At 43.8% G+C, this 27,632-nt stretch overlaps 2 protein-coding genes across 2 annotated transcripts in view; both read left to right on the top strand.

Moving 5' to 3' along the window:
• Positions 1-6,310, top strand: part of RAB5A (RAB5A, member RAS oncogene family) — a 31,669-nt gene extending 25,359 nt beyond the window's left edge. The window contains exons 4-6 of the mRNA XM_015426964.1: positions 323-445; positions 3,070-3,163; positions 4,842-6,310. Coding sequence (XP_015282450.1) covers positions 323-445; positions 3,070-3,163; positions 4,842-4,957 — 333 coding nt within the window. The 3' untranslated portion in view covers positions 4,958-6,310. The remainder of the gene's footprint in view (positions 1-322; positions 446-3,069; positions 3,164-4,841) is intronic.
• Positions 6,311-24,911: 18,601 nt separating this feature from the next.
• Positions 24,912-27,632, top strand: part of KAT2B (K(lysine) acetyltransferase 2B) — a 57,517-nt gene continuing 54,796 nt past the window's right edge. Inside the window, exon 1 of the mRNA XM_015426943.1 lies at positions 24,912-24,951. Coding sequence (XP_015282429.1) covers positions 24,912-24,951 — 40 coding nt within the window. The remainder of the gene's footprint in view (positions 24,952-27,632) is intronic.

Here is a 27,632-nt window from a genome sequence, read left to right as displayed (position 1 = left end):
GGATCAGCTTTGAAATATTAGCAAAATTATATTTTTAGAGTAACGGACACACAGAGCTCAACTTTAAATCACTTGCAATCCTAAGCAAATTTCCAGTGAAGAAAACAAGATTTTGTTCCAAGTAAATGTGTTGACAATTTTGGAGTGATTCAGTTAAAATGTTTATAATGGGAGAAGCAAAGCATTGATTTAGAATGTTAATTTTGGACAACATGTTCAGAGTCATACTAAGCTAATGTTATAAAGTCTGCTTAAGTTGCTTCTAACCAATGATGCTGAAATCGATTAAATCAAATTTCTTTTTGTTTTTAATGGTTAACAGGAATCCTTTGCAAGAGCGAAAAACTGGGTAAAAGAACTTCAGAGGCAAGCAAGTCCTAACATTGTAATAGCTTTAGCAGGAAATAAAGCTGATCTAGCTAACAAAAGGGCTGTAGATTTTCAGGTAAGTTCTGGTTTTTAGATTTGATCATAAGTTGTAGCTTTGCCCAAATGTTATATATACATTACAACTCCTATCATCATTTTGTTTCAGTGTAGGCAGAAAAACAGTTTAGTTTTGTATTATGGCTATTGTTTCAGCTGCTTGCTTTCTTAAAAAGAAACCTACAACAAAATATCAAAATAAGGCCTGACATTGAAAGTATTTGGGAAACAGTCCATGTTTAAATGTTATACTAGAGGATGAAATATGTTACAAATAGGATGAGCTTTTTGCACACCGGCTTATGCCATACCTTCATATTTGCTGCAAACATCATAGGCAGTAATCTGGAGTTTTTGAGTGGAGTAGCGTACCCATTCCTTATGTGGTGAATGCCATGTGTTACAGGTGCAGGACCTGAAAGGTGTAATGCCCTATGTAAATGTGCCAGATGATATTCTCCTGTTCCCTGTCTGCATCCCTTTTTTGTTGGAGCTTCTTGCCAGTGGAATGGCCTTCCACTTGCCATTTGATTCCCATCTTTCCTTTTAACACTCAAAGGTTGTCTTAAGACACTTCTGTTTGTCCTGGCTTTTCCTGGTTTATTCTTTCCCTTTTCTTACTATTGAATCTTGATTTTATAGTTAGAGTATAAGCCTGCAGGCAAAACAATTCTTTAATATTTTTACAATGCCTAGCAAAGGCACTTTGTGAATGTATTCCCTGCAGCATGATGATTTTCCATAGTGAAGGACTGAGCCAGTGTGGTTTGTAGTGGATGCAGGATTGGACTTGGATGGGTAAGAGCATTTACATAGAGCATTTACCCCTGGAGAAGGTGAAAGGTTGAGTCGCATGCCATCTGAATTGTGATGTAGTGTTTGTGTTTTAAATAATTTGTAATAGTTTTTATGTTTGTCATCTATATTATGTTGTGACCGGTCCTGAGCCTTGCAACAGCAGGGGAGGGTGGGCTAAAAGGAAAAAATAATAAGTAAACAGACAAACAAACAAACAAGCACACCTGGAATGATCTATCTGCTTACTCTTGAAGTTTTCTGAGAGAGTTTACCTTGCAGGATTTGTATGAGGATGAAATGGGGGTACCTATTTCATGCATCCTTTAATTTCGATAGGAACTAATAAGTATTAATACTTAAGGCCAAACCAGCTAATTAGCACCCCTCAGTGAATCTTCAGAACTAAATTGTCCTAGGTGGCGAAGGCTTCCTTTGGAGTGTTGTCTTGTCTCTTTTGGGATGCGGTTATTTCTGGCCTTTAGTTTCAAACCTATTTCTGCAGACCCTGTTATTAGAAATGTGATTGTTTAAAAATGGTAGGTACTGTGAAGCAGGGGTCGTTTAGTAGAAAAAGAGCTAGGGGAACTCATTAGCATAACTCATTAGCATATGCCACACCCCCTGACATCACCGGAAGTGTGTCATAAGGCCACACACCCCGCCCCCAATGGTCCCGGCCGCCGCCGCCGGCCTTGCAGCTCCACTGCCGAGCCCCATGAAGGGCCCGGTGGTGGACCTGCAAGGCCGGCAGGAGTGCAAGCCCCACGAAGGCCCTCCCTGGCCCCAGGCAGGGGTGGAGAGAGGCAGGGAGGAAGCAACTTGCCCTCCCTCTTCTCCTGCCTCCTGGCTGAATGAGGGCCGGAAGCAGGGGGCGGGGCTTCGTCATGTGCCCCACCCCCCATATCTCACCCGGGGGAACTGCGATCCCCCCCGAAATGACCTCTGCTGTGAAGGCTGTTCCTATATCTCCTCCTCTTGTACTGGGCAGCATATGACATTCTCCCCAATAAAAATAGTTGAGGAGAGAGGCCTGCTAATACACCTAACTTGTTTTACACTCAGTGGTATTTTCTGTTTGAGAATTCTGCATGGTTCACATTGATCTTGTTTGCAGAGTTTTTTGTCCATATTTCAGTATTTATTGCTTTAGCTTTTTGAGATTCTCAAATGTTTACTAATTGCTTAAGGGGTATTCTCACCTTCAGTTCCTGTTATATCCAAAATATTTCTCCAGAACTTCAGGTTCAGGATTTTTAATGGGAAAAATCATATGGTACTTCTTAGATGTCTTAACTTGTCAAGCCTGAACTCTCCCTAGAAGCTAAAATGACCAAACTGAGGCTACTGTACTTTGGTCACATTATGAGAAGACAAGAGTTACTGAAAAAGACAATGATGCTAGGAAAAGTTGAAGGCAGCAGGAAAAGTTGAAGATGGATTGACTCAGGCAAGGAATCCACAGCCCTCAGTTTGCAAGAGCTGAGCAAGGCTCTTAACGAGAGGGCATTTTGGAGGTCATTAATTCATAGAGTTGTAGTTCGGAAGTGAGTTGACAAGCAATTAACACACACACTTGTTATGTAGTGCAAACTTTTGTATACTAGAAGCCATTTCATCAAACACATGTTGTGGTCTGAAGAAGTGTAATGTAGACTACAAAATACTGTGCTAGAATAGGTTTATTAGTCTAAGATACTGCAAGACTCCTCACAAATGGGGCAACTTTTTAAATTAGCTGTAGATATGTTAACATGCAGACTTTGAGACAATGCTTATTCCTCAGGTGATAGCAACATAGTGCTGTTAAAACCACAAGAGAAAAAATAAATCTTGCTTAATTTACAGGAAGCACAGTCTTATGCAGATGACAACAGTTTATTGTTCATGGAGACATCTGCTAAAACATCAATGAATGTAAATGAAATATTCATGGCAATTGGTAAGTCAACCATTTAATGGAATCTACCCTTTAAAAATTGGTTTGTTTGGGAATACTGCTTTGATGTGGAAAGTGGACAAATATTGCTTCTGAACCCTGAATTCTGTTTGGCAAACAAGCTTCTTGCCTTTCTGTTTCATTGATAAAGGTTTGTTTGAGCTTCTAAGGTGAGCAAAAGAAAGATATTGTGATATTGTACAAAGTGGTACAGGTACATACAGAATGATCAGCTCCCTTTTAAACATTGTTGGGAATGAACAATATTGTACAAACCTATAGGTTAATACAAATGCCAGAGCTCTGACTTGATTTGCCACTTACTATCATAAGACTCAAATGCTTCTCTGATGTATATGCTAAATGGTCTGAGAATATTAGTGAACCATTGCTTGTATCCAGAATGCATTGTGCAATGCAGCACCCCTTGTTGAATGGCTTGTTGGGCAAGAGGGGTCCCCTGATACTTGGGAGTAGAACCTCATCTGGGGGCATGAGGGGTTGTAGTGAGAAGGTGGCTAGGAAGATCTGTTATATGTATGGCATACCACGCATAGTTCTTCTGGATACAAGCCTATATTTTGAGTAGGTACAGAGTTCCTTTAGAGAATTAGATAATTAAATGCATTGTGGAGTATATTTATTATAAGGTTGCCATACTGGTTTCATAGCCAGTAAAACAGTAAATCACCGTGTACAATTAAACAAAATTTGTTAGTTTTTATATGCTATGCGTAGAATTCAATTATTAACAAGATTACAACAATATCACTACAGTATAAGATATAAAGCTTAGCAGTACATACAAAGTAATACAGTTGCTAGTTACAGAAACAATTTTCATAAGCAGTAGGAGCAATGTTTCCCCATTGGGGCTTTTTGATCAACCTATGAGATGTTGCATTTTTCTAAAGCAGATTTTAGCTGTAATTTACCCCCTGATTCTTTCAGGCAAGTAGATCCCTGTAATAACACAAGGCATTCCAATGAAACAATTGTTTAAGTCTAGTTTGCTTTCTTGTAAACTGAAACACTTATGCTACCATATGTCTGTGCTGTCTTTTCTTATTGTTGACTTTTACTTGAAAGCTTAACATGGGAAGTAGAAATGTTAAATGCTGGAGTGGATATTTCAGCCCTCTTACAGTGTATCTGGAGAGCATTTCCCATAGCCCTTGTACTGGGATTCACTGGCAGAAGCTTGTAGCTCAACCAAAGTTGAAGATTTAAAGAAGGGAAATTATGAAATTTGGATATATAATATTCTGGGGGGGCGGGTCTGTTCCCATTCTGGGCTAATTAATTTATTTAAACTTGGTGATTTGGTATATTTGTATAAGAATTTGCTATTAGAATCTCATGTCTCTGAAGGCATCCATGCAGATTAGCTCTAGGCAGAAATACCTGTGGATCAGCAGCCCAGTTTAAAGTAGGCATTTGCTTTGAGTACTGTTTGGAGACAAAATAAACCACCTAAAGTAGCCTTTGAAACCTACAAATTGTTAGGAGCAAGGTGTTGAAAGCTGAAATATTACCCAAACAAAGCAGTTTATGAGAAAGTTTTGTAGATGTGCTTCAAAATATACTTTTATGCATGCATGCATCCATGTCTATTAGATATTGATATGATTAAAAACATGCCGAAAGGTTTATATTGATTTTTACTTCCTTTTCCTTGTAGCTAAAAAGTTGCCAAAGAATGAACCACAGAATGCAGGGGCCAACTCTGTCAGAGGAAGAGGAGTAGATCTTACTGAACCAACACAACCAACTAAGAGTCAATGCTGTAGTAACTAAACCTTCAGCTACTTTAAACTGTCTTGAATATTTTCTGCTTCCTAACTTGTTAATAACAATGGAATTTGGAGTGTTTAACCTGGCCCAATACAGCTTCCAAAATCGAAGAGACTCATGAAATAGTCGTTTCTAATACAGAATGATTTTGTCCTAATTTTTAATAACATGCATGTATCACTGGCTGTTTCAGCAAAAGAGGGGGGAAAGGAAGCTGAATAGAGTTGCTTCAGTTGAAAGGTTTATAAACTGTATCACATGTCATTAGGGATAGACCGAACTACTCCATGGATCTGCAGCTAACCAGTTAGTTCCTCAAACTTTGGATAGCAGTTGCTGTTAAAGTTTAATGAATAGACCTGGGATTGTCCATTTGTGGTATGGGGAAAAAATAACTAACTTATAACACCTTCTGAAGATCCTATAAGCTTATTCACAGTATTTATGCAAAATGTTGTTTATGTGGGTATCTACCATTTAAATATACATTCCACAATTTCATAATTTAACTGCAAAATATGTGCAGCATTAACAATGTTATAGATCCTGTGCTTGCAGAACAATTGGTTTTTTAGTTGTTATGCTATATGTAAATTTGTCGACCCAGTTTCAAGTGATAAAATCAAGTTTAATTTAATTCTTTTCTGTTTAAAAATGGCAGAACAATGAATTCAACTGCTAACATAACAAGAGTTTTCATGAGCTGTTGAGAGTTTTCCAAGTAAAACAAAAAATAGAATCTGATTTGTGTTTAATCATTGTTGTCCAAACCACAGTTATGTCCCTCTAAAAGTCAAATCAGTCAGTGCACTAACAATTATGTACATTTAACTTGATTTTAAATTGGGATATTAATGTACTGTAAATAGGGTACTGCATTGTAGTCTACATCTGTTTAATACTCTGTACTATTTAAGAGTTGCTTAAAAGTATACAATATGTACAGTTACTTTAAAGAGCTAACATTTCTTTCCCCCAGGCCTTGAGGGGATTAAGTTCTTCCTTCATGGGTAGAACAGTAATAAATGATGCTCCTGTACCTGTAACATAAGTACTACTGTCTGTCTGTAATGAACTCTGCAACTTTGTTTTCCAAAGTCCATTTTATTTTGATCTGTCCAGTATATTGCACTAATTCTTTAGTTATTTTCATTATATGAAATCTACCAAGTGTCAGAAAAGATGATCTAATCTATTTAAATGTTGAACTGCTAGCAGAAACTTACATGTGCAGATTGTAAATTTGCAGTAATTTGGGCTTAGCAAGGAAAATGACAGTTCACCAGTGTTTAGTTTTATATTGAGGTGCTCAGGTTTGAATAAAGTGGTATAAAACAGGAAATCATTGCAGTCATTCTTAAACTACTCAGTTTTATGTATTCATTTCAGTGCTATTTCTTCTGTCATAAGACTAGGGCTACAGTTGCTTTTCATATTTCACACTGACTACCTTCATAAGCACGCTCAACATAAGTGGGTATCTTATCACATCCATTTAAGAGTGTTACCAAAACAGAAATATTATCTCGGGAACCTGCTCGAAGTGCAGCTTTTACAAGATGCTTACTAATATATTTTGCTGCATGGGCATAAAATGTTGTGGCGTCTGTTTCTTCATCTTCTGTTTGTGAAGACGATTCTTGACTGTCAGTTGATTCAAAATTGCCAGATACATGCTGTTCATCAAGCAGTTGTGATTCCTCAGAACTGGTTTGGCTGCCAAAGTTTGATGAGTACATTTCTGTGAATTCTGAAGATGATGTATCCTCACTAAATGTGCAGGATTCAACAGCTTCTTCTGAAGGGCTCTCTAATTTTTGTTCTCTCAAGCTTCCCACTAAGGAGCCTGATGGAATTCTCTCTTCCTCTGCTGAGCCACTGCTTATTGGGGACCTTATCTCTGTACTGTGTTGTTTCAAATCTCCCTCTGAAAACAAAGAATCGGGCTTCAAATACCATGAGAAAAAAAAGTCCTCAGAATCCTCCTTGTCCGGTTTTGACCTTTTAGCCATGCTGCTCTTTTGTAGCTGAGCATGTTTATGTTGTTCTAAAAAAGCAGAGTACATAATTAGTGCTAATGTCACTACTTCATCTTTATCTAGAACTTCCCAAAGTCCATTAGAAGCTAAAATAAGAAATTGACATGAATTATCTACTGGAATGGAAATTGTATGAGGTACAGGAATGACCGTTTTTTTTAACTGTGGGTTTCCATGATAGCCAAGTCCACGAGTAGTTCTAATAATTCCTTCTATCATTCCTTTGGGCTTATTAGAACTGATGTATCCTCCATTGTGAAGAACGCGTTTCCTTTCTTTCATAGAGTAAGTGGTATGTTCTTTAGTAAGCCAATAGCTTTTTCCATTTTTGCATAGAACTACATGAACGTTGCCTGAAACAATTAAAAAATATATTATTTTCATGAAATGATCTCTTCCCCCCCCCCAATAATCAATTGTGTGTATGTGTGTAAAACACTTCTAATTTTATGTTTGTTCCACAAGTCAGTGTAATGGTACAAAATGTATTACGTTGGCCATTTGAAATCTTGTGCAAACTATCTTTTTATGTTGAAGGATACATTTCCCTTTTCCTATTTTCTGCCTGTGAAATACTATTAACTACCTTTTATCTTGTAAGCTTAGAACATGAATTAAATCGCCGGCTCTTAGTGTCCCATTCAAACTGATACACCGTAAGGCTGGAGTAAGGAAGGATGAGGTGGTGCAGGAATTGTGTACATACCCACATTAGCAATATGCATTATTCCAGCACTACCTTCTTCAGACTCTGTAGAACTATTACTCTTTGTTGCCTGATGTTCCTGGAACCTGTCTTCATTACTGATAAAACACTCACTGTCCTCTACAATAGTTTTTTCCTCTTCATTTATTGTTTCAAGTGGCTCCTCGTCTTGTTGGTCATTGCTGCTGGTCTTTTTATTACTGACAGATGGAGCTCCCTGTTGTTGTGCTATGATGCTTGTTTCCTCTCCAGTGCTTGTATTTTCAGGCAGCTCCTCCTGTTTCATGATGTTCCTTTCATTTTCTCCACTTATTCCTTGAAATGTTTCCTCCCCTTCTTGAGTTTGTTGGTGCTGCTTTTCACTGATTATCTTTTCTACTAAACAGGTGGCAGCTGAGCAGCTACTCCAGCAAATCCTGGAAAGTTCATTTCTTCCAAGTCGTAAAAGCCTGTCCATTCGCCAAAAGGACTTGGCGTATGCTTTGTGGATCCATTTGTAATCGCTTGACAGAAGTTTCTGGGTCTGGCTTGTCTTAGAGGTGAAAATTTTTTCTCTTACACTATAATCTGCCCTAAAGACAGTGTGAAATGAATCTAGTACTTGTTGTTCAGCTTTGCTCACTTGGTAGGAGGGATCTATACGAGAAAGCTGGTCAAGCAGTAAAAGGGGAAGCTCAGATGAAGTGGTTTCTGCAGCAGAAATACCATTGCTTCCATCAAAGAGTCCCAGAAAGCATGTTCCAGGCCTGTTTCCATAATTGTCTAGTATGACAAATACATCTTCCAAGTTTGCACGCCAAAGAGCATTTCTGTCTTGACAAATCGCTGTGGCTTTTATAACTGGGTTGCTTACTTCTTTAGTATGTACAGAACTTTGCTCAACACTGTTGATGCAAAAATACGGTGCAATTTTTAGGCTCTCCTTTAGGAACTCGAATGAAAAGTTGATCTTGTGTGCTTCTTGTGCAGTGTATTTAGGAGAATTTATCATTCTTAAAATTAGCTCCTTTTGTTGAAGGGCTAACTTGTTTATATCTAGTGACTCAGTCCATGGTCTCTGATAACCTAGTGCAGCTTGTGCCTGATGCGTTCGTTTATGATGAAAAAGTTGTCTAATATGGACTGCTTCGTGGCATATAGAGCAAAGAACTGTAATGTTGAGATGGCTGACTTTCTTGAAATTAGTCCTAACTGCCTTGGTGGGATCTTCCTCACGTTTCTGAAGTTTAGAGTCAGTCCTTTCTGGTCCTGTTTCCCATGTCGTTCTGCAAAAAATCAAATGGGTTTCAGTCAACCTTATGAGATGCAGTGATACTGCATTTCATAGAACCATGAAATTAGCTTTGGGCTTGTGTTTTTCAGATAGCCATTGCACTTTTGCAATGGGAGTTTCAAAAATAGTGCTGTGATACGGTATAGTAATCTGCCGCTTAAAGAAGCTAATCAAAGCCTACTAGGCCAAAATAGCTCTTTGAGTTCTGGCTCTTATTTTCTCCATATGTGCATGTCCCAAGTATTGCATTTTTTGAATGCCTATTGTATATACAACAAGCCTTGTCACATTTTTCCATAGTGCTTCTATAAGGCACGTTTACAGTGAAGTAGAAAATGTAACTTAAGGTTATTCTACAGTATTGTTCTTGAGTTGGGGCACTGTAAGAGATCACAGTGGTACACATGGGGGGCACGTCATAGATTGGCATAAAGATAACAATACTGTGTTTTGAATCCCTGACAAATTTTCATTTCATTTTTGATGTTGCTAACTCTCATTTTAAGTCACTGGGCCATTCACCAAAGACTTCCATATACCTGTGTTATAGAGGGGGAGGAGGCATCAAATGCTGATATTCCTCGGAATGGAATAAAACCAGACTTTCCTATAATATTTCATATTTTCTTTGGTGAATATACTAGACAGCTGTGTGCATCAGCAGGGAACCATTTTCTGAGGACTTCAGAGTCCTTGTTGCTTCTCTAAATGCTTAACTCTCTTATTTCATTTTATGACCACACAACCTGTCTCCATTGCAAATTGAAATGACTGCAGGATAGTGGCCTTTGAACTTGGACAGTTCTAAGTGCTTGCCTACAGAGTCTTGGAACTTTAAATCTAATCTGCTGATGAAGTTTTAGAAGACGTGACCTGTTTATTCACACAAATAGGAACCTGAATACCAACTACTTTGACAAGTCTTATGTTAATTGTCCTTATGGCAATATCATACATTGCAACAAAATGAGGCTATGACTTGCATCAGTAGATCATTATGGTTTAAATTACAAGCAGTAGATCTGTGGGCCTTCCCACTGTACTCTGAAAAATGCTTTAGTGTGTTGTACTGAATATCCAGAAAAATGAAGAGTTCTCCCTCTGAGGCGGAGGACATCTGCTTGGGTTATTCCCACCGTGCCAATAGGGAGGCAGGAAGAAGTTTTTTTTCCCCTTCCTGTTGGCGCTCTCGGAATAGCCCCTCCTTAGTTCTGTTCCTGCCTCACTAGGGAGTAGCAGCAATCCTTGCCTTACTCTAACACTTTTGTGTGTAAACCTTGATCCTTCCTTCATCTTTGCCTGATCTTGCCCTCTCAACTTCTAATCCCTTTTCCCTTCTAATTCCTTCTTATCTGATTCTCCGCCCTCTCCTGTTCCATTGGGACGAAGATCCCCTCCCTCATCTTCTCGGCCTACAACAATATACGGCCGATCATGGCGGCAAAGGAAATTCCCGAGAGCTTCTCCTCGGGCGACGAGGGAGACACGCAAGCCGCGGCCGCGGCCAAGCGAAACACCAGCGGGCCCGATCAGCTCTCGCGGCTCGATCGTGCGCCTACAACGGAGGCTGCAGAGGGAGCGGCGGCGGCGCGTAGCGCCCAGAAGCGCCGACTGCAGCAAGGAACGGACGAGCCCGCCTTTCTTTTGCCGCGTCCTCGGACGAGCGGCGGCCATTTTGAGGATCCGGCTTCGGGCCCTGGATCTTCGTCGTGGGCAGCTCCGGTGCTGACGGGAGGTGATAGATCGCATTCCCCAAGGTCAGCAGGGACGGTGCACAATGCTCAAGCCGACGTGGAGTCCGGTAAGCCCCCAAACTCCGCGGTCTTAGTAGATCCATCGGAGTTAATGGAGTTTATTAGGCGCTCAATCCAGGTTGAGGTGGCCAAGGTTAACCAGCCAGAGCGGGCAAAGCCTCAGGAACATTCCCTTCCAGGCCCTTCCGAACCCAGAAACCCGGGTTGGCCCACCAAAGCTGCAAAGAAGGTACCCTACCAGCCCCCTGGAGAATTTATTGAAGTATGCCGGGGGGAAGATTCTGAGTCTACTGCATCTTCCATAGAGGGTAGGGAGGAAGGGGAATTTTTATCGGACGATGAGGGAGAAGAGTTACCATTACCTGAGCAGTCCAGTCGGTTCTTCAAACCAGAGGACTACCATTACCTGTTAACAAAGGCGATTAAAGCTCTAGAGCTCCATGACGTACCGGCGTCTGAATACCAAAAGACAGCCAGAGCAAAAATCCGTTCCAAATCTGGAGGCAATAGTGAATTTTTCCCTCCCAAAGAGTACTCAGACAAGGTCTTCCCCTTTCCTGAATACTTTGAACGTCAATTGACAGCCAGTTGGGATAAGCCAGTAATAAATAAGCAATTTCCCTCATTCACCAAAAAACTGTACGCCGTACCTAACTATGCTGATGAGCTTTTGCAGGTTTCCCCGGTAGATGCCCCGGTGGCGGCGCTGCAGACAGCTGGCCTAGTCTCTGAGGACGGGCTGGGTACTCTGAGAGAAGCAACGGATAAGAGGCTGGAGACTACGCTTCGTAGAATTCACGAATCATTCGCCATGATGGTAAGAGCAGCGTCTACGGCGTCTATCGCGGCCAGAGCATCTATTGTCTGGCTACGGAAGTTAATCCAGCTCATCCCGGAAGACAGCAGGGCGCTGCTGGAAGGCCTATCCCGCACATTGAAGTCAGACTCCTTCACCGCGGATGCAACGCTGGACATTATTTCTTTTGCTTCGAAAGGTCTCGCATCTACCGCGGTTGCTAGGAGAATCCTCTGGCTACGAGCCTGGCAGGCTGATGCACTGTCCAAATCCATTGTCACGGCTTATCCCTTTCAGGGGGACCGTTTATTTGGGGAGGCTCTGGATAACATCCTGGTGGAAACAAGAGACAAGAAGAAGGCCATGCCTCGATCTTTGAAAACCTCAGACAGACGTACTCCGCAGTCCTTTCGGTCCCAGCATACCTTGCCACGCTTCCGCCAGGACTTTAGGAGGCCCACCTGGGAACCCAACAAGCAAAACAACAGACGTGGATCTTTCCCCTCCCGGTTCCAGAGATCCCATTTTGTTAGAAGCGACCGAGGGGCGAGAGACGCCAAGCCGAAGCAGAACTGACTATCTACACTTGCCGGTGGGGGCACGGCTTCTTCACTTTGCTCAGACATGGACAGAAACACATGCAGATGCCTGGGCACTGGAAGTCGTATCCCAAGGTTACGCTATAGAATTTCACCAACATCCACCTCGACGTTTCCTAATATCACCGGCAAGCAAAAGCCCAGAGAAGCGACGCATCATCACAGGAGCCATCCAACACCTACTGGACATCAAGGCTATAGAGCCAGTTCCTTTCGATCAAAGACACCAGGGTGTTTACTCCATTCTGTTCGTAGTACCAAAGAAGAACAAGGACTGGCGGGCGATTCTAGACTTAAAATTCTTGAACAAGTTCATTCGATTGAGACACTTCCGTATGGAGACTCTACGAGCCGTAACAGATTGTCTATCGCCCAACGAGTTTCTGACCTCAATAGACCTCACGGAAGCATACCTCCATGTCCCAATTCACGCGGCCCACAAGCAATACCTCCGGTTCTGCATATATGGTCACCATTTCCAATATCGAGCGCTGCCCTTCGGCCTTTCGACGGCTCCTCGTCTCTTCACCAAGTTACTTGTCAATCTGGTGAGTCATCTCCGGGGTCGGGGGATACATGTGCACCCCTACTTGGACGATCTTCTGGTACGGGCCAGTACGCATCAGGAATCGATCCACAACACGGAAGAGACTCTATTATGTTTACGCAACCACGGGTTCCTGATAAATGTCGACAAGAGTTCGCTTCGGCCGAAACAGCGTATCGAGCATCTTGGGGCGATCATCGACACCACCCGGTCAGCGCTATTTCTCCCAGAGGACAAGGCGCGGAAAATCAAGGCTGGTGCGATGAAGGTTTACCAGAGCAGGTCATCCCCACTGATGGACTTGGCCAGTTTACTTGGACTAATGATAGCAGGTATAGACATGATTCAGTGGGGCAGAATGCATGCAAGACCTCTACAGTTATTCCTTCGTCCTCATCAACGCAACATTATGCTACGAAGGCGAATCAATTTGTTAGTACCGCTAGAGGTCAAACACAGTCTGCGATGGTGGATGGACATGCACAACCTGGCTGCAGGGAAACCTTACTTAGTCAACCAGGTCAGAGAACTATTCACAGACGCAAGTCTCTCCGGCTGGGGAGCCACGCTGGAAAACATTCCAGTTCAAGGAACTTGGACCAAATTCGAAGCATCACTTCCAATCAATCTCCTGGAGATCCGGGCGATATTACTAGCATTGTACCACTTTGCTCATCTTCTACGGAACCAACATGTTCTCGTACGGACAGACAATATAGCAGCCAAAGCCCATATCAACAAGCAGGGAGGCTCCCGGTCCTGTCGACTACACAAGGAGGTCACGAAAATCCTGCTCTGGTCGGAGAAAAACATCATGTCGCTAAGAGCAGAGCACATCAGGGGAACCGAAAATGTGCAGGCGGATTGGCTCAGCAGACAGGTGTTGCAGGAGGGGGAGTGGTCTCTTCACCCCAGGTTATTTCACATGATAGTGGATCATTTCGGTCAACCCACGTTGGACCTATTTGCAGCACCGGACAACCACAAGATTCAGAGATACTTCACCAGATATTACCACAAGGATGCGGAGGGAGTGGACGCCCTCACGACTCCTTGGCCTCCGGGCTTGCTTTATGCGTTCCCTCCGTTTGTTCTAATTTCCAGGACCCTGCGCAGAATCAGATTTCTCGGAGCAGAGGTCATCTTGATAGCGCCTCGATGGGCCAGACGTCCGTGGTTTTCGACCCTCCAGAGGATGTCCGTAGCGCCTCCCCTACATCTTCCGATATCCATCGACATGATCTCACAGGGTCCGATTTGGCACCCGGATCCGGCTTGGCTAGCCTTGACCGCATGGAAATTGAGCGGAAAAGATTAGTGCATTTGGGGTTCTCGGCTCGAGTCATGGAGACGATTATGGCCTCCAGGAGGAGATCGACAATTCGCATTTACAACTGTACATGGAAAGCTTTTGTGCGATGGTGTCGCCGGAAGAAGCTCGACCCCCTTTCGCCAACGGTGTCACCTCTATTGTCTTTCCTTCAGGACGGTTTGGATTCGGGACTGCGGGCTTCCACGTTGCGCCGCCAACTGGCTGCTATAGCCACGGTCTTTCCCGAGATCGAGGGCATTAGACTTTCCAAACACCCCCATATTTGTTCGTTCCTTCTGGGGGCGACCGCCACAGCTCCACCACAGATCCACCGATTTCCCACTTGGAAATTGAACCTTGTGCTTAATGCCTTAATGAAGACCCCGTTCGAGCCTTTCAGGGAAGTTGATTTGAGATGGCTACGTATGAAAACCTTGTTTCTAGTCGCCATCACTTCGGCACGAAGGGTTTCTGAGCTGTCTGCCCTGTCCATCAAGTCATCTTGCTGTATCTTCCATAAGGATAAGGTGGTGCTCCTTACCGACCCTACTTTCCGACCGAAGGTGGATTCGAGATTTCATAGGGCGCAGGAAATATGTCTCCCAACATTCTGCCCTAACCCCAAACATCCTAAAGAGCACCTCTGGCACACCCTAGACGTCAGAAGAGCGCTTAAAATCTATATAAACAGAACAGAACCACTCAGAAGGTCCGACTCTCTGTTTATCAACATCTCCTCACCTCGTAGGGGGGAAAGTATGTCCAGATCAGCGATCAGTTCCACTCTGAAGGCATGCATCAGGGAGGCATATAAAGCATCTGGTTGTGATCCTCCCAGTGGTGTCACGGCGCATTCCCTCAGAAGTGCGTCCACCAATGCAGCGTTCCTGAATCGATCATCAGTAGAGGAAGTGTGCAAAGCAGCAACGTGGTCCTCCATTTCAACCTTCACGAGACACTATAAGATTCACACCATGTCTTCAGCAGACGCAGCCTTCGGGAGAAGAGTGTTGCAGCACGCAGTTTCGTTAGAGGAAGATGACATCCCACCCAAATAGGGGACACAGCTCGGGGAGGTCCCAAGCAGATGTCCTCCGCCTCAGAGGGAGAACGACCATTGGTCACTTACCGTGAGGGGTCCTTCTCCTCTGAGGAAAGGAGGACATCTGGGCCCTCCCTGTCATCTCCCTAAGTTATTTCTGAAGTTTTATCTCTGCTGCTCTCTTCTCCTGATTATGTTTTTCAGTCTATCTTACCTTACCCACGCTGGGGTTCTGTTAACACGTGTTGTTATCTGTTCAGGTTAACGTTTATAGTTATATTCATAGGGCAAGATTTCATCACAGTTCAGGCTACACACACGGCTTTCGGAGTCCCCGAACTAAGGAGGGGCTATTCCGAGAGTGCCAACAGGAAGGGGAAAAAAAACTTCTTCCTGCCTCCCTATTGGCACGGTGGGAATAACCCAAGCAGATGTCCTCCTTTCCTCAGAGGAGAAGGACCCCTCACGGTAAGTGACCAATGGTCGTTCTGGAGAACTCAAAAGCTTGCATTATTTAGTATAATTATTATTATTTGTTTTCTTAAGTTCCCTAGGGCAGGACACTTTGATCTCTGACCACACAAATGGTGGCTAGTTCCTACCAAGGTCATGGCGTTATCTATTCCTAAACAGGGACCTGCTGATCATTGTTGACATTGTGCTATCATATAAATTGACATAACGTTGCAAATTCCTTTTTGTTTTCCACTTTTAATTGTACACTATTGACTTTTAATTGTACACAATTAAGTGCTTTTGTTACTATTAAAAAGATGCACTGTGGGACTTTACTACTGTGAGAGAATAGGAAAATACAAAAGAAAGAGAATGTGCATCTAAAACAGCAATCCTATGTACCCTTATCTGGGGATCAGCTCCTTTGGACTAAATGGAACTTTTAAATATATACACACAAGTCAGACTGTAATTCTGAAGCTCTCTAGCACATTCAACTGAAATTCAGGTGACTTACCTCCAAATAAATACATTTACAATACAGACTCCAAAACACTTTTCATTAGGATAGGCCAAGACAGTAAACACTGCAAGCTTTTGAGCTCTCCACAGTCTTTGTGGTGCAGCAGGACACTTTTTTTTTTTTTACAAGTCTAGATCAAAGCAGAATTCCTCACAAGGGCATTAACTTCAGTTAACTAATAAAAGCAAGGTAAGTTTTGCAAACAAAGCAAAACAAGTCTTCATTCTTGTAACTAAACACAGCAATATGAAGTGTCTCCTTTTGGACATCTCCCTGGGAATGGGAGAGTTTGGTGTCTCCCAATATTAGAATATTTAACCTAGTTTTCTTTTTACTTTCAGTATGAATTGATGCCTTGGTCAATGGAAGAAACCTCAGCTATTTCACATGTAATACAGCTGTCACATAGAAACTGCAAAAGTTGCTCCACCTAGTTTTGCTGGTGGCAATTTGCAGTGTTCTAGAGATAGGCTTTGCAGAATTCCCATATGTCTGGTGACACAGAATGTTAAAAAAAAAAACCCATAGCTTGCCTCACAAAAGCAGTAGCTCTACAGAGGCTGTAAAGCAGCTCCTCATGAGGTGTAGCCCTCAAATAGAGACTTTTAAAAAAGCGCCTTCTAATGTTTTTTTATTAAGACTAACCAAGATAATTGAATCACAGAGTTGGAAGGGGCCATACAGGCCTTCTAGTCCAACCTCCTGGACAATGCAGGATAAGCCTAAAGCGTCCCTGACAAGTGTTCGTCCAGCCTCTGGTTGAAGACTGCTAATGAGAGGAAGCTCACCATCTCCTTAGGCAGCCAATTCTGCTGCAGAACTATTCGTATTGTAAACAAATTTTTCCTACTACCCAGCTGGTATCGTTCCACCTGTAATTTAAACCCATTATTGTGAGTCCTATCCTCTGCTGCCAACAGGAACAGCTCCCTGCCCGTGTCTGATAGCCTTTCAAATACTTAAAATAATAGTATGTACCCTCCTCCTCTTTTCCAGACTGAACATTCCCTAAATCCCTCAGCCTTTCTTCATAGGCCTTGGTCTCCAGGCCCCTGATCATTCTCAGCACTCTCTTCTACACCTGCTCTATTCTGTCCACATTCTTTTTTAAGTGAGGCCTCCAGAACTACACACAGTACAGGTACAGCCAATGCAGTGTAGAGCAAGACCACATTAGCCTTTTTTGCTACTGCATCACGCTGACTCCTCATATTTAGCTTACAGTCCACTTGTACCCCAAGGTCTTGCTCACATACACTGCTCCCCAGCATTGTATCCCCTCTCCAGCACATGTGCTTTGAATTTTTGTTACCCCGATGTAGAACTCTGCATTTGTTGAATTGCATTGTGTTCATACCGTCCACTTTCCCTGTGTACTCACATTCTATCTTTGTCTTCTGGTGTTTTTGCTAGTTCTCCCATTTGGTGTCACCTGCAAATTTAATGAGTAATTCCTTTAAGAACATAAGAGATGCCAATGTTGGATCAGGCCTAAGGCCCATCCAGTCCAACACTCTGTATCACAGAGTGGCCAGAAATACCAGAAATACCAGTGCCATCAGGAGGTCCACCAGTGGGGCCAGGACATTAGAAGCCCTCCCACTGTTGACCCCCCCAAGCACCAAGAAGACAGAGCATCACTTGCCCCAGAGTCCCTATCTATACCTTGTGGCTAATAGCCACTGATGGACCTCTGCTCTATATGCTTATCTAATTCCCTTTTGAAGCTGTCCATGCTTGTAGCCACCACCACTTCCTGTGGCAGTGAATTCCAAGTGTTAATCACTCTTTGGGTGAAGAAGTACTTCCTTTTATCCGTTCTAACCCGACCGCTCAGCAATTTCATGGAGTGCCCACGGGTTCTTGTATTGTGAGAAAGGGAGAAAAGTACCTCTTTCTCTACCTGCTCTTTCCCATGCATAATCTTATAAACCTCAATCATGTCACCCCTCAGTCGTCGTTTCTCCAAGCTAAAGAGCCCTAAGCGCCTTAACCGTTCCTCATAGGGAAAGTGTTCCAACCCTTTTATCATTCGAGTTGCTCTTTTCTGCACTTTTTCCAAAGCTATAATATCCTTTTTAAGGTGTGGTGACCAGAATTGCACACAGTATTCCAGATGAGGTCGCACCATTGATTTATATAGCGGCATTATGATATTGGCTGATCTGTTTACAATACCCTTCCTAATAATCCCCAGCATAGCATTGGCCTTCTTTATTGCAGTCACACACTGTCTCGACATTTTCAGTGAGTTATCTACTACAACTCCAAGATCTCTCTCTTGATCTGTCTCTGCCAGTTCAGACCCCATCAACGTGTATTTATAGTTAGGATTTTTGGCTCCAATGTGCATCACCTTGCACTTGGCCACATTGAACCCCATTTGCCATGTTGACGCCCACTCGCCCAACTTTGACAGATCCCTTTGGAGTGCCTCACAATCCTCACTGGTTTTCACCACCCTGAACAACTTCGTATCATCCGCAAATTTAGCCACTTCACTGCTTACTCCCAACTCCAAATCATTAATGAACAAGTTAAAAAGCAGTGGACCAAGTACTGATCCCTGTGGTACCCCACTGCTTACACCCCTCCACTGGGAGAACTGCCCATTTATACTCACTCTCTGTTTTCTATTAATTAGCCAGTTTTTGATCCATAAAAGGACTTGTCCTTTTATCCCATGATTTTTGAGCTTGCTTAGGAGCCTTTGATGAGGAACTTTATCAAAAGCTTTCTGGAAGTCAAGGTAAACAATATCTATTGGATCCCCCTTGTCCACATGTTTGTTCACCCCCTCAAAGAACATTAACAGGTTAGTGAGACAAGATCTTCCCTTACAGAACCCATGTTGAGTCTGCCTCAATAGGTTTTGTTCATCTATGTGCCTACTAATTCTTTCCTTAATAATGGTTTCCACCAATTTACCCGGTATCGACGTCAGACTGACAGGCCTGTAATTTCCCGGATCTCCTCTGGAACCCTTTTTAAAGATGGGAGTGACATTAGCTACCTTCCAGTCCTCAGGAATGGAGGCTGATTTTAAGGAGAGATTACATATTTTTGTCAGGAGATCCACAAGTTCACAATTGAGTTCTTTCAGAACTCTTGGATGTATGCCATCTGGGCCTGGTGATTTATCAGTTTTTAAGTTGTTTATCAGTTTTAGGACCTCCTCTCTCGTCACCTCAATCTGACTCAGGTCTTTCAACACCCCTCCCGAACTCAGCGGCTCTGGAGTGGGCAAGCACCTCTCATCTTCCACAGTGAAGACGGAGGCAAAAAATGCATTTAGCTTCTCAGCCATTTCCCTATCATCCTTCAGTACTCCTTTTACCCCTTGGTCATCCAAGGGCCCCACTGCCTCCCTGGCTGGTTTCCTGTTTCTAATGTATTTGAAGAAAGTTTTATTGTTGGTCTTTACATTTTTTGCTATATGCTCCTCATATTCCCTTTTTGCATGCCTGACCACAGACTTGCATTTTATTTGCCATAGCCTGTGTTCTGTTTTATCAGCCTCACTGTGACTAGCTTTCCACCGCTTAAAGGAATCCTTTTTACCTTTTACAGCTTCCATTACTTTGTTTGTTAACCATGTAGGCTTTTTCTTATACCTGTTTGTGCCTTTCCTAACCTGCGGAATATATTTTATTTGAGCTTCTAGAATTGTAGTTTTAAACAGTTTCCAAGCTTCCCCAATGGTTTTGACCCTTTCTACTTTTCCCTTCAGTTTCCTCCCCACATGTCCCCTCATATCAGAAAAATTACCCCTTTTAAAGTTAAAAGTGGTTGTGTGAGTCTTTTTGGCCAATTCCCTATTTGTACAAATGTTGAACTCAACAACATTATGATCACTGTTCCCAAGCGGTGCAATCACTTTTACATCTCTCACCAGGTCTTGAGTGTTACTTAGGACCAAATCAAGGATCGCCTCTCCCCTGGTAGGTTCCATGACCATCTGCTCCATAGCACAGTCATTTAGAGTGTCTAGAAACTCAATCTCTTTCTCTCGACTAGAACACATATTGACCCAATCAATGTGTGGGTAGTTAAAATCACCTATTACGACACAGTGTTTTTGTCTAGCTGCTATCTTTAATTCATTCATCATTTTATAATCCTCCTCTATCTTTTGATCCGGTGGGCGATAACAAACTCCCAGTGTTAAGTTTCCTTTTGGCCCCCCTATTTCAACCCACAGAACTTCAAGAAGCGAATCCAATTCTCTTAGCCTCTCGATCTTTCTGGACTTTATACCCTCTCTGACATACAGAGCCACCCCACCTCCAACCCTTCCCCCCCTATCCTTCCGATATAATATATAACCGGGAATCACCGTATCCCACTGATTTTCCTCATCCCACCAAGTTTCTGAAATACCCACAATGTCTATTTTTCCCTCTGACACCAAGCACTCCAACTCCCCGATTTTACCTCGGACACTTCGAGCATTTGTATAGAAACAGCTGTAATTTCCCATACTGGTTAAGCCTGCCACCTTCCTCTTGCTATCTCTAGACCTTGTCAGGCAGTCCATGTCACTAGCCATGGTCTCAGTGGACAATTTCAATCCACCTCCCTGTAGAAAAGCAACAGGTACCCCCTCATCTTTCTGAGATGAGCCAACCCGAACCAGAGACTTTTCATCTCCTGTCGGCTTTACCCTCTCCACCAAATCCTTTATGAAACCCTGAAAAGTACCGGGCCCAGAATTGAGCTCTGTGGCACCCCACTAGACACCTCCCTCCAATCAGATGAAAGGCCATTGCCAGCTACTCTTCAGGAGCAGTTCTCCGATCAGTTTCCTATCCACCTAGCTATCCTAGAGTACAGTCCACAGTCCTCAACACAGTATGCAAGCTTTCAAGGTCACTAGAACTCTTCATCAGCATGGATTTTTAAAAGGGTTGGGATTGGGGTGAAAAGGTAACTTTAAGGTCTCTTCGTCAGCATCCTGTGTGTGTATAATTCCTTGCTGGCTTCAGTGGACAAAGGGCTTGCTGATACCAAATGGAGAAGTCAAAAAGCCTGTGCCTGTAGAAGCCAGCAAAGTATTCCACAGGAGATGCCGGCACAGAAGTATTATGGCCCCAAAGGTCTTTTTTCCTCATCACATGGCTTTTGGGTTTGTTTTGGATTTTGTTATGGCCCAACATGGCTACATGCTTGGTATGTCTACAAACGGAGGCGAGTGTGACTAATTGGCTCTGACAGCAGCAGCAGCCTGATGGTCCTTGAGAGGAACATTTGGTAGAGCAGACAGTAGTAGAAAGAGGAGGAAACTGCGAGCAGACAACAGAATGAGCCACAGCCAAAAAAGTATTATGAGATGAACAGTTTTAAAACAGAGAGAAAAGGCAACACTGACAATACTTGATAGATTTAAAGTTGGTATAAAATAAAACAATAATTATGCAGAATCAGGCTCTTCCTCTCTGTTCAATCTTTACTTAGGATGGACACGAGCCAGGAAAATGGGGTTCTGTTTGTGGTGTGCCAGGTTCGGGAGACAGGAACCGTCACAAACTTTTGGCACCAAATGAACCAGTTTGGTTTGTGAGGTTTGTGATGCAGTAGAATGCCCCCCAGTGTGCTAGAGACACCAAAGTCATATGGGATCTCCAGCTGACTTTTCTCTATCTGCCCTCCAAGTTTGGTGAGGATTGGATGTATGGGGTCTGAGTTATGCCCCCCCCCCCGAAGGTGCCCCCTGGAAAGTGCTTTCTGGAGAAACAACAGGCCCAGGCTCAAGAGTGTATAGAATGGACCCTGTGCAAGCTAGAGACATCAAATTCACAGAAGACTTTCCCCTAATACTCCTCTACATGTCCTCCGTGGTATGTGTAGATTAGATTTAGGGGGTTCAAGTTATGGCCCACCAAAGAAGATACCCCCTGGAAAATGCATTTAGGGGAAGTGTCAGGAGCAGGTTCAAAAGTGCAAGCTACACACACCAAACACACAGGGAACCTCACCCTGCCACACACTCCTCAACAATCTCTCCAAATTGGGGGTGGATTATGGACACACCCCCCCCCCAGAAAAGGTCTCCCCAGATCTCTCTCTGGAAAAGACAGCTGCAGTTACAGGAGTCTATGGAAAGGCTCAGGAACAAGCCAGTGACATGAAACTCACAGGGAAACCTCACCCGGGCACACAACCACCACCACCCAGCCAGACCCTGGAAGCAAGGCAAACCTCCCCCCTACATTCACAGCCCCCCCCCCCAATGTCTCCAAAGGCAGGTTCTGAAGGACCGGAGAAAAAGGGAGAAGAAGAGATTGGATTTATACCCCGCCTTTCACTTGGAGTCTCAGAGCGGCTTACAAACTCCTTTCCCTTTCCCTCCCCACAACAGACACCCTGTGAGGTGGATGGGGCTGAGAGAACTCTGACACAAACTGCTCTTTTTCAAGGACAGCTGTGTCAGAGCTTGTGACTGACCCAAGGTCACATCAGCAGGTGCAAGTGGAGGAGGGGGGAATCAATCCCAGTTCTCCCAGATTAGAGTCCGCGCACTTAACCACTACACCAACATCCCCAGAGTTTTAACATGGTCTCCCCAAAGTAACCCCACGGCAGCTTGGCAGGCACCTTAAGCACACAACACAAGCAAGGGAAGCATGCCCACAACTCTCACAGCCCCCCCCCCAGCTGAAACATCAACCAGGGTGTATTCTATACAGCAAAAGAATAGAAACACATGTTGAACTGGCAGGACCATTTCCAAGTCTCCAGTGGCAGGTTCTGAAAGACAGAAAGGCAGACAACCCTGGAGTTTTGATGGGGCTCTCCCAAAGTAACTCCATGGCAGCTCTGCAGAGACCCCTGGCAGGCACTGGAACCCTAGGTGAAATTTCTGGTTATTCACCATTATCAGAACACATCGTACAGATAATAGATCACATGTTGTGAATTGTACAAATGAAAAGGAAAGGGGTAGTCAAATTGGCTTGCTTGTACAAGCAGATGTTTGCTGAAATGGGTGTTCTTTCATGAGGTAGGTGTTTTGTTATGAGGTAGGTATTGGGTGAGGAGATTTTCTGCTAGGGCCATGCTCCAGTGGGCTGGCAGGATGGGTTTGGTGCCCAGGGATGGGGGCCTGTGGTACACAGCGTGGAAGACTTCTTCCCCCCATTATGAGCACCCTTTGTACCCACTTTAACCCTCATGGTATACAGAAGTGTTCACAAACAGGAAGGGTGGGAGGGTATAAATGTGATCCTTAGCTGAGGCACCCAGTAGCTAAGGCCTTCAGCTTAAGGTGAGCAGAGAGATGGGGTGGCTCAGAGCCCTGAGTCCATCTAACACCCAAACCCCATCAGGGGACAGGTATTCACAATCAGGAATAAATTAATGTGCCCTGCTTTTAACAAGTTCCCTGCCTGTCTAACTGCCAACACCCATCAGAGGAGAGGGTGTGGAGCTGAGGGTATATATATGGCATTCTAATCCCATAAATCAGAAAGGGAACTCTGTTATTGGTAGCCAGCAGTGCCTGTTATGCTTTGGAGGGCCCCTACTGGTGTTTCCAAGGTAGAGAATTCTGCCCCCCTGTTGCTTTGAAGTTTGGTAAACATTTCGATTGAGTGGAGGCAATCTGGAAATATATCCATTCATGAACCACATGAACCATGCATCAGCTTAAAGGTAACCATTTTAGCACTAGTGGATGGATGGATGGATGGATGGATGGATGGATGGATGGATGGTTTATATCCAAGAATGGAGGAATAGGATTATCTGGTTTCCTATTTTCAATTGTTACCGAAGTCTTGTTACCAAAGTCCTATTTTTAACTGTTGTTGTTAGTATGGTCAACAGTTACAAAAATCTGTTATTGACAATAAAATAAAATACATAAAAGCCCAACCTTTTATATTATACCATGCATTAAATACATTTCAAATGCTTCCGGTATGATTTGGTGCAACTTCCCACTCCACATTAAGGTTTGCAGTTATAAAATCTTCCCTATACAAATCCAAAATGCAACACACATTTAGACTGCGGTCACACACTAAGTAATTCACTTTCAGTGCACTTTCCAGCTGGATTTTACTGTGTGTGAACTGGCAAAATCCAGTTGGAAAGTGTATTGAAAGTGGATTATTTAGTGTGTGAGCAGCTTTTGAGGATTATTTGTTTAATTAGAAAAATGTATATGCTGTTTCTTGAGGCAAGTGAGAAAGAAACCCCCCCACTAACACTATAATGACCCAGTACAAATTATCAATAGTAATAGTAGCACAGAAGACCTTTCAGTAGCCTAAACTGATCTTTCTAACACAGTCGTCCTTCCCCATTAAAAAAAAAACTGAGTAAAAAATGGTTGGGCCTGGCACCTAAAATACAGGAAGGTAGGTGCCAGATGAGCACACAGAGAGAGGACATTACTAAAACAAGTAAACGATAGCCTTTGATCCTGCAACACACAATACCATCCAGTCCTTTAGTATGATGTAAATGGAAGTTAACTGTATAGGTCAATGTTTTTAAAAAGTCTGAAGGCTGTTAGGTCAACTTTCTTCCCTTGGTTATTACCTAAAAAACAAAACAAAAAACTGGTGTTTACTGTGATAGACCACTTCTGGCTTACATAGATGTGTTAAGTTATCTGTGAAATTCCTTCATATTTCTCAAAACAATAATAATCTGAGCATCCTCCTTGGCTTTTGGAGTTGCTAAAGCATTCTTTGGTGGTATGTTAGGATGTGCAGTTCCATGTATAACACCAGTGAAATTTTTACAAAACATACCTTTGGTTCTTAGAAAGTTGTGTTCTTTAGGTATCATTTCTTTCTGTTGCTGTTAACACACTAGCTTGGCATGGGTACTGCAAATCCAATGTTTACAGTTATTACTATAGTAACCGTATCCTTAGTCACCAAGTTATTGTTCTGATTGTGAATGGCACTGCACAAGGACTGTATTTCTAGCAGTGTAGCAGGTAAGGTGTGCTTTGCCTTGTGAACGGATCCCCATGCCTGCTGAGCGAATAGTGATGGAAAGCATAATACATTAAAGCCATCTGCAGGGGTGGCTTTATCACACTTCTCAACATCAGGCAATTGTGACAACCAACTCATGATAAATCAGCTATGTCAGTCCAGTATTTACAGTGTAGCTTATGTCATGTGGTTTTTTCAGAGAACCCACATGTCCTCTTACTGAGCTACACAACCAGAATTATTCTTTCAGGTCTTCCATTTGTTTCTTGCCAATCAAACCAGCTCATGGAGATTAATTTGCCATAGGTATAACACAGGATCAGTCACAAGCATTTTATTGTATCTTATTACGGCAAGTCCATCCAATGTGGTGTAGTAGTTGGACTAGGACCTGGGAGAACCAGGTACAAATCCTTATTTGCCATAAAACTCCCTAGGTGACCTTGGGCCAGTGGTTTCCTCTCTCAGCCTAGCTCACTTCAAAGGGTTGTTGTGAGGATAAAATGGAGGTGGGGAGAGAATTATATATGCCACTCTGAGCTTCTTGGAGGAAGGGCTGGATAAAGATGTACTTAAATATATCCTGTTCTTGGCCTGTTTTGCACAGATCTTTTGGGGTTCAAATACCTTTCTATTTAATGGTTTTTACAGATACTTGATACAGATATTTAATGGTTTTACAGATACTTTTACAGATACTCAGAGGACAGCGGAAGACAGGAAGGCCTGGCGTGATCTGGTCCATGGGGTCGCAAAGAGTCGGACTCGACTGTGCAACTGAACAACAACAACAGATACTTGTCTTATAATATACTGGGCTTCAACCCATGGAGTTGGTACCCTGAATTGGGAGCACCTCCAGTAACTCTTTTGGAAGGAGCCGCAGAGCAGGGAGCCAGGACACCAGGCCTTCTGTCCATCTTTACATACATGCTGAGAAGAGCAGCAGGACAGCAAGGTGAGGTTTCTCAGTGATGGAGAGGAATCCTCCATCGCCCCAACCCTTGGCTTTGTTTGTCAGTTCAGTATATCCTCTGGTGTTTGGCTGGCCTTTCCTGCTCAAGGTCCTGGCCTGGACAGCAGCAAGTTCGTAGCACTGGTCCCCCACTTCCTGTCACTTAGCTCTGCTGTCACTTTAGATGGGATGGGCTTGTTTGAAGCAGCAGGGCTCCCTATTGTTAGGGGCTGGTTTTGTCCCATCTGAGTGGCACTGTAGTTTCTCTCAACAGGCAATGGCGGATATTACTAAGGTGGGACCTGTTCTCCCCCTCCCCTTTATTATGAACTACTTCCATATAGATCAGTGACTGTTGTATGAGAACATGTTTTTACTGTAACAATGTCACTGCAACATCCTGTATATCCTGTATAATGAAGTGATTCAGAATGAATAATAAAGCACCAAAGACTCCCCCAAACTGTCTATTTAATGGTTTTCATTAAACAGAACACTGTCTTTCCCAAAACTATCAGCATGTTCTGTTTCCCAGCCCTGTTCCTTAGAAGGAAAAGGGTATCAATGTAGTAAATAAAGGAACCTGTGTGCAAGCATGCAGATTGTTACTGTGTAAGCACCTTCCTATTCCAAAACCAGGAGTGAGGGCAACCTGGATCATCTGCCGCATAGAATGGTGCCCAGAAGAGGCACAGTTGTTCACCTTCGTCTGCTTGCCTGCAGCATGACAATTGTACTTGTTCCTTGGGCTCAAATGGGAAGGAGAGAGGTGTTGAGGTCACTCTTGAGATTTTATCTACCCTGTGAGGCACACCAAAGATCACTGACCAAAGTTGTCAGTAATTATATCACAAACAACTGTAATTCTCCTGCAGTACATTCCGTGTTTTTGAAAAGTCATAAATGTGGAGAAGTGGTTAAAATGTTGGACTACAACCCAGGAGACACTGAACTTCCTGTTGTGCTAGGAAGCTCACTGAGTGACTCTGGGCCAACCACTCTCTTTCTCTCTGGGTGTCATAAAATAGGAAGAAACAGGTATGGTACCCTGAGCTCTTTGGGGAAATGGCTAAATATGCACTAGATACATCCAAGGTGATGCCACAAGGAGTCTCTCAGCCTCACCTGCACAGGGTTCTTCTAGGGAAGATAAAACGGGAAAGGAAGAATTTATGTCGGTAGGCTGCCTTCAGGAGCTATGGAATAAAAGAAGGCGCACTAGACAGACGTTGGCGCCACAACCATCCCCACACGAATAAAGGCAGGCTGCTGGAACGCGTGCCGAAGGCGCTTTGGCGTTTCGTGGCGCTCGTGCGGCCGCCCTAGGGCTGGTGGCGACGCCACTGCGCTGCCGCCTCGCCTCCCCGGCAGCAAAGGCAGGCCAGGCCGCGGCGGCGGCGCCCCAGGCAGCGACAGCCACCGCCGCACCAGGCCCCGGCCAACAACATGTCCGTCTTTCCCTCCCCGTTGGCTTCTTCGCAGGCGCCTCCGCCTCCTCTCCCCGGCAGGACCCGCCCGCGGTGCGGCCTGTCCCCTCCCTCCTGAGGGAGCAGCCGGCGGCAGCCGAGCGGGGAAAGGGGAGGGTCTAGAGCGCTCGACGGGCGCACGGAGCCGGGCAACCGAGCGAACCTGGCGGTGGCGGCGGCGGCGGCAGCGACGACAGCCCAGCCGAGCCTCCCGCCGCCCGGGCTGCGGCATGTCTGAGGGTGGCGCGGCCGGCGCGGG

Source organism: Gekko japonicus, unplaced genomic scaffold, assembly GCF_001447785.1.
Source record: "Gekko japonicus isolate JY-2015 unplaced genomic scaffold, Gekko_japonicus_V1.1 scaffold162, whole genome shotgun sequence".
Lineage (NCBI taxonomy): Eukaryota > Metazoa > Chordata > Lepidosauria > Squamata > Gekkonidae > Gekko > Gekko japonicus.
Note: the sequence above shows the minus strand (reverse complement) of the source record. Positions and strands in the feature narration are given on the sequence as shown.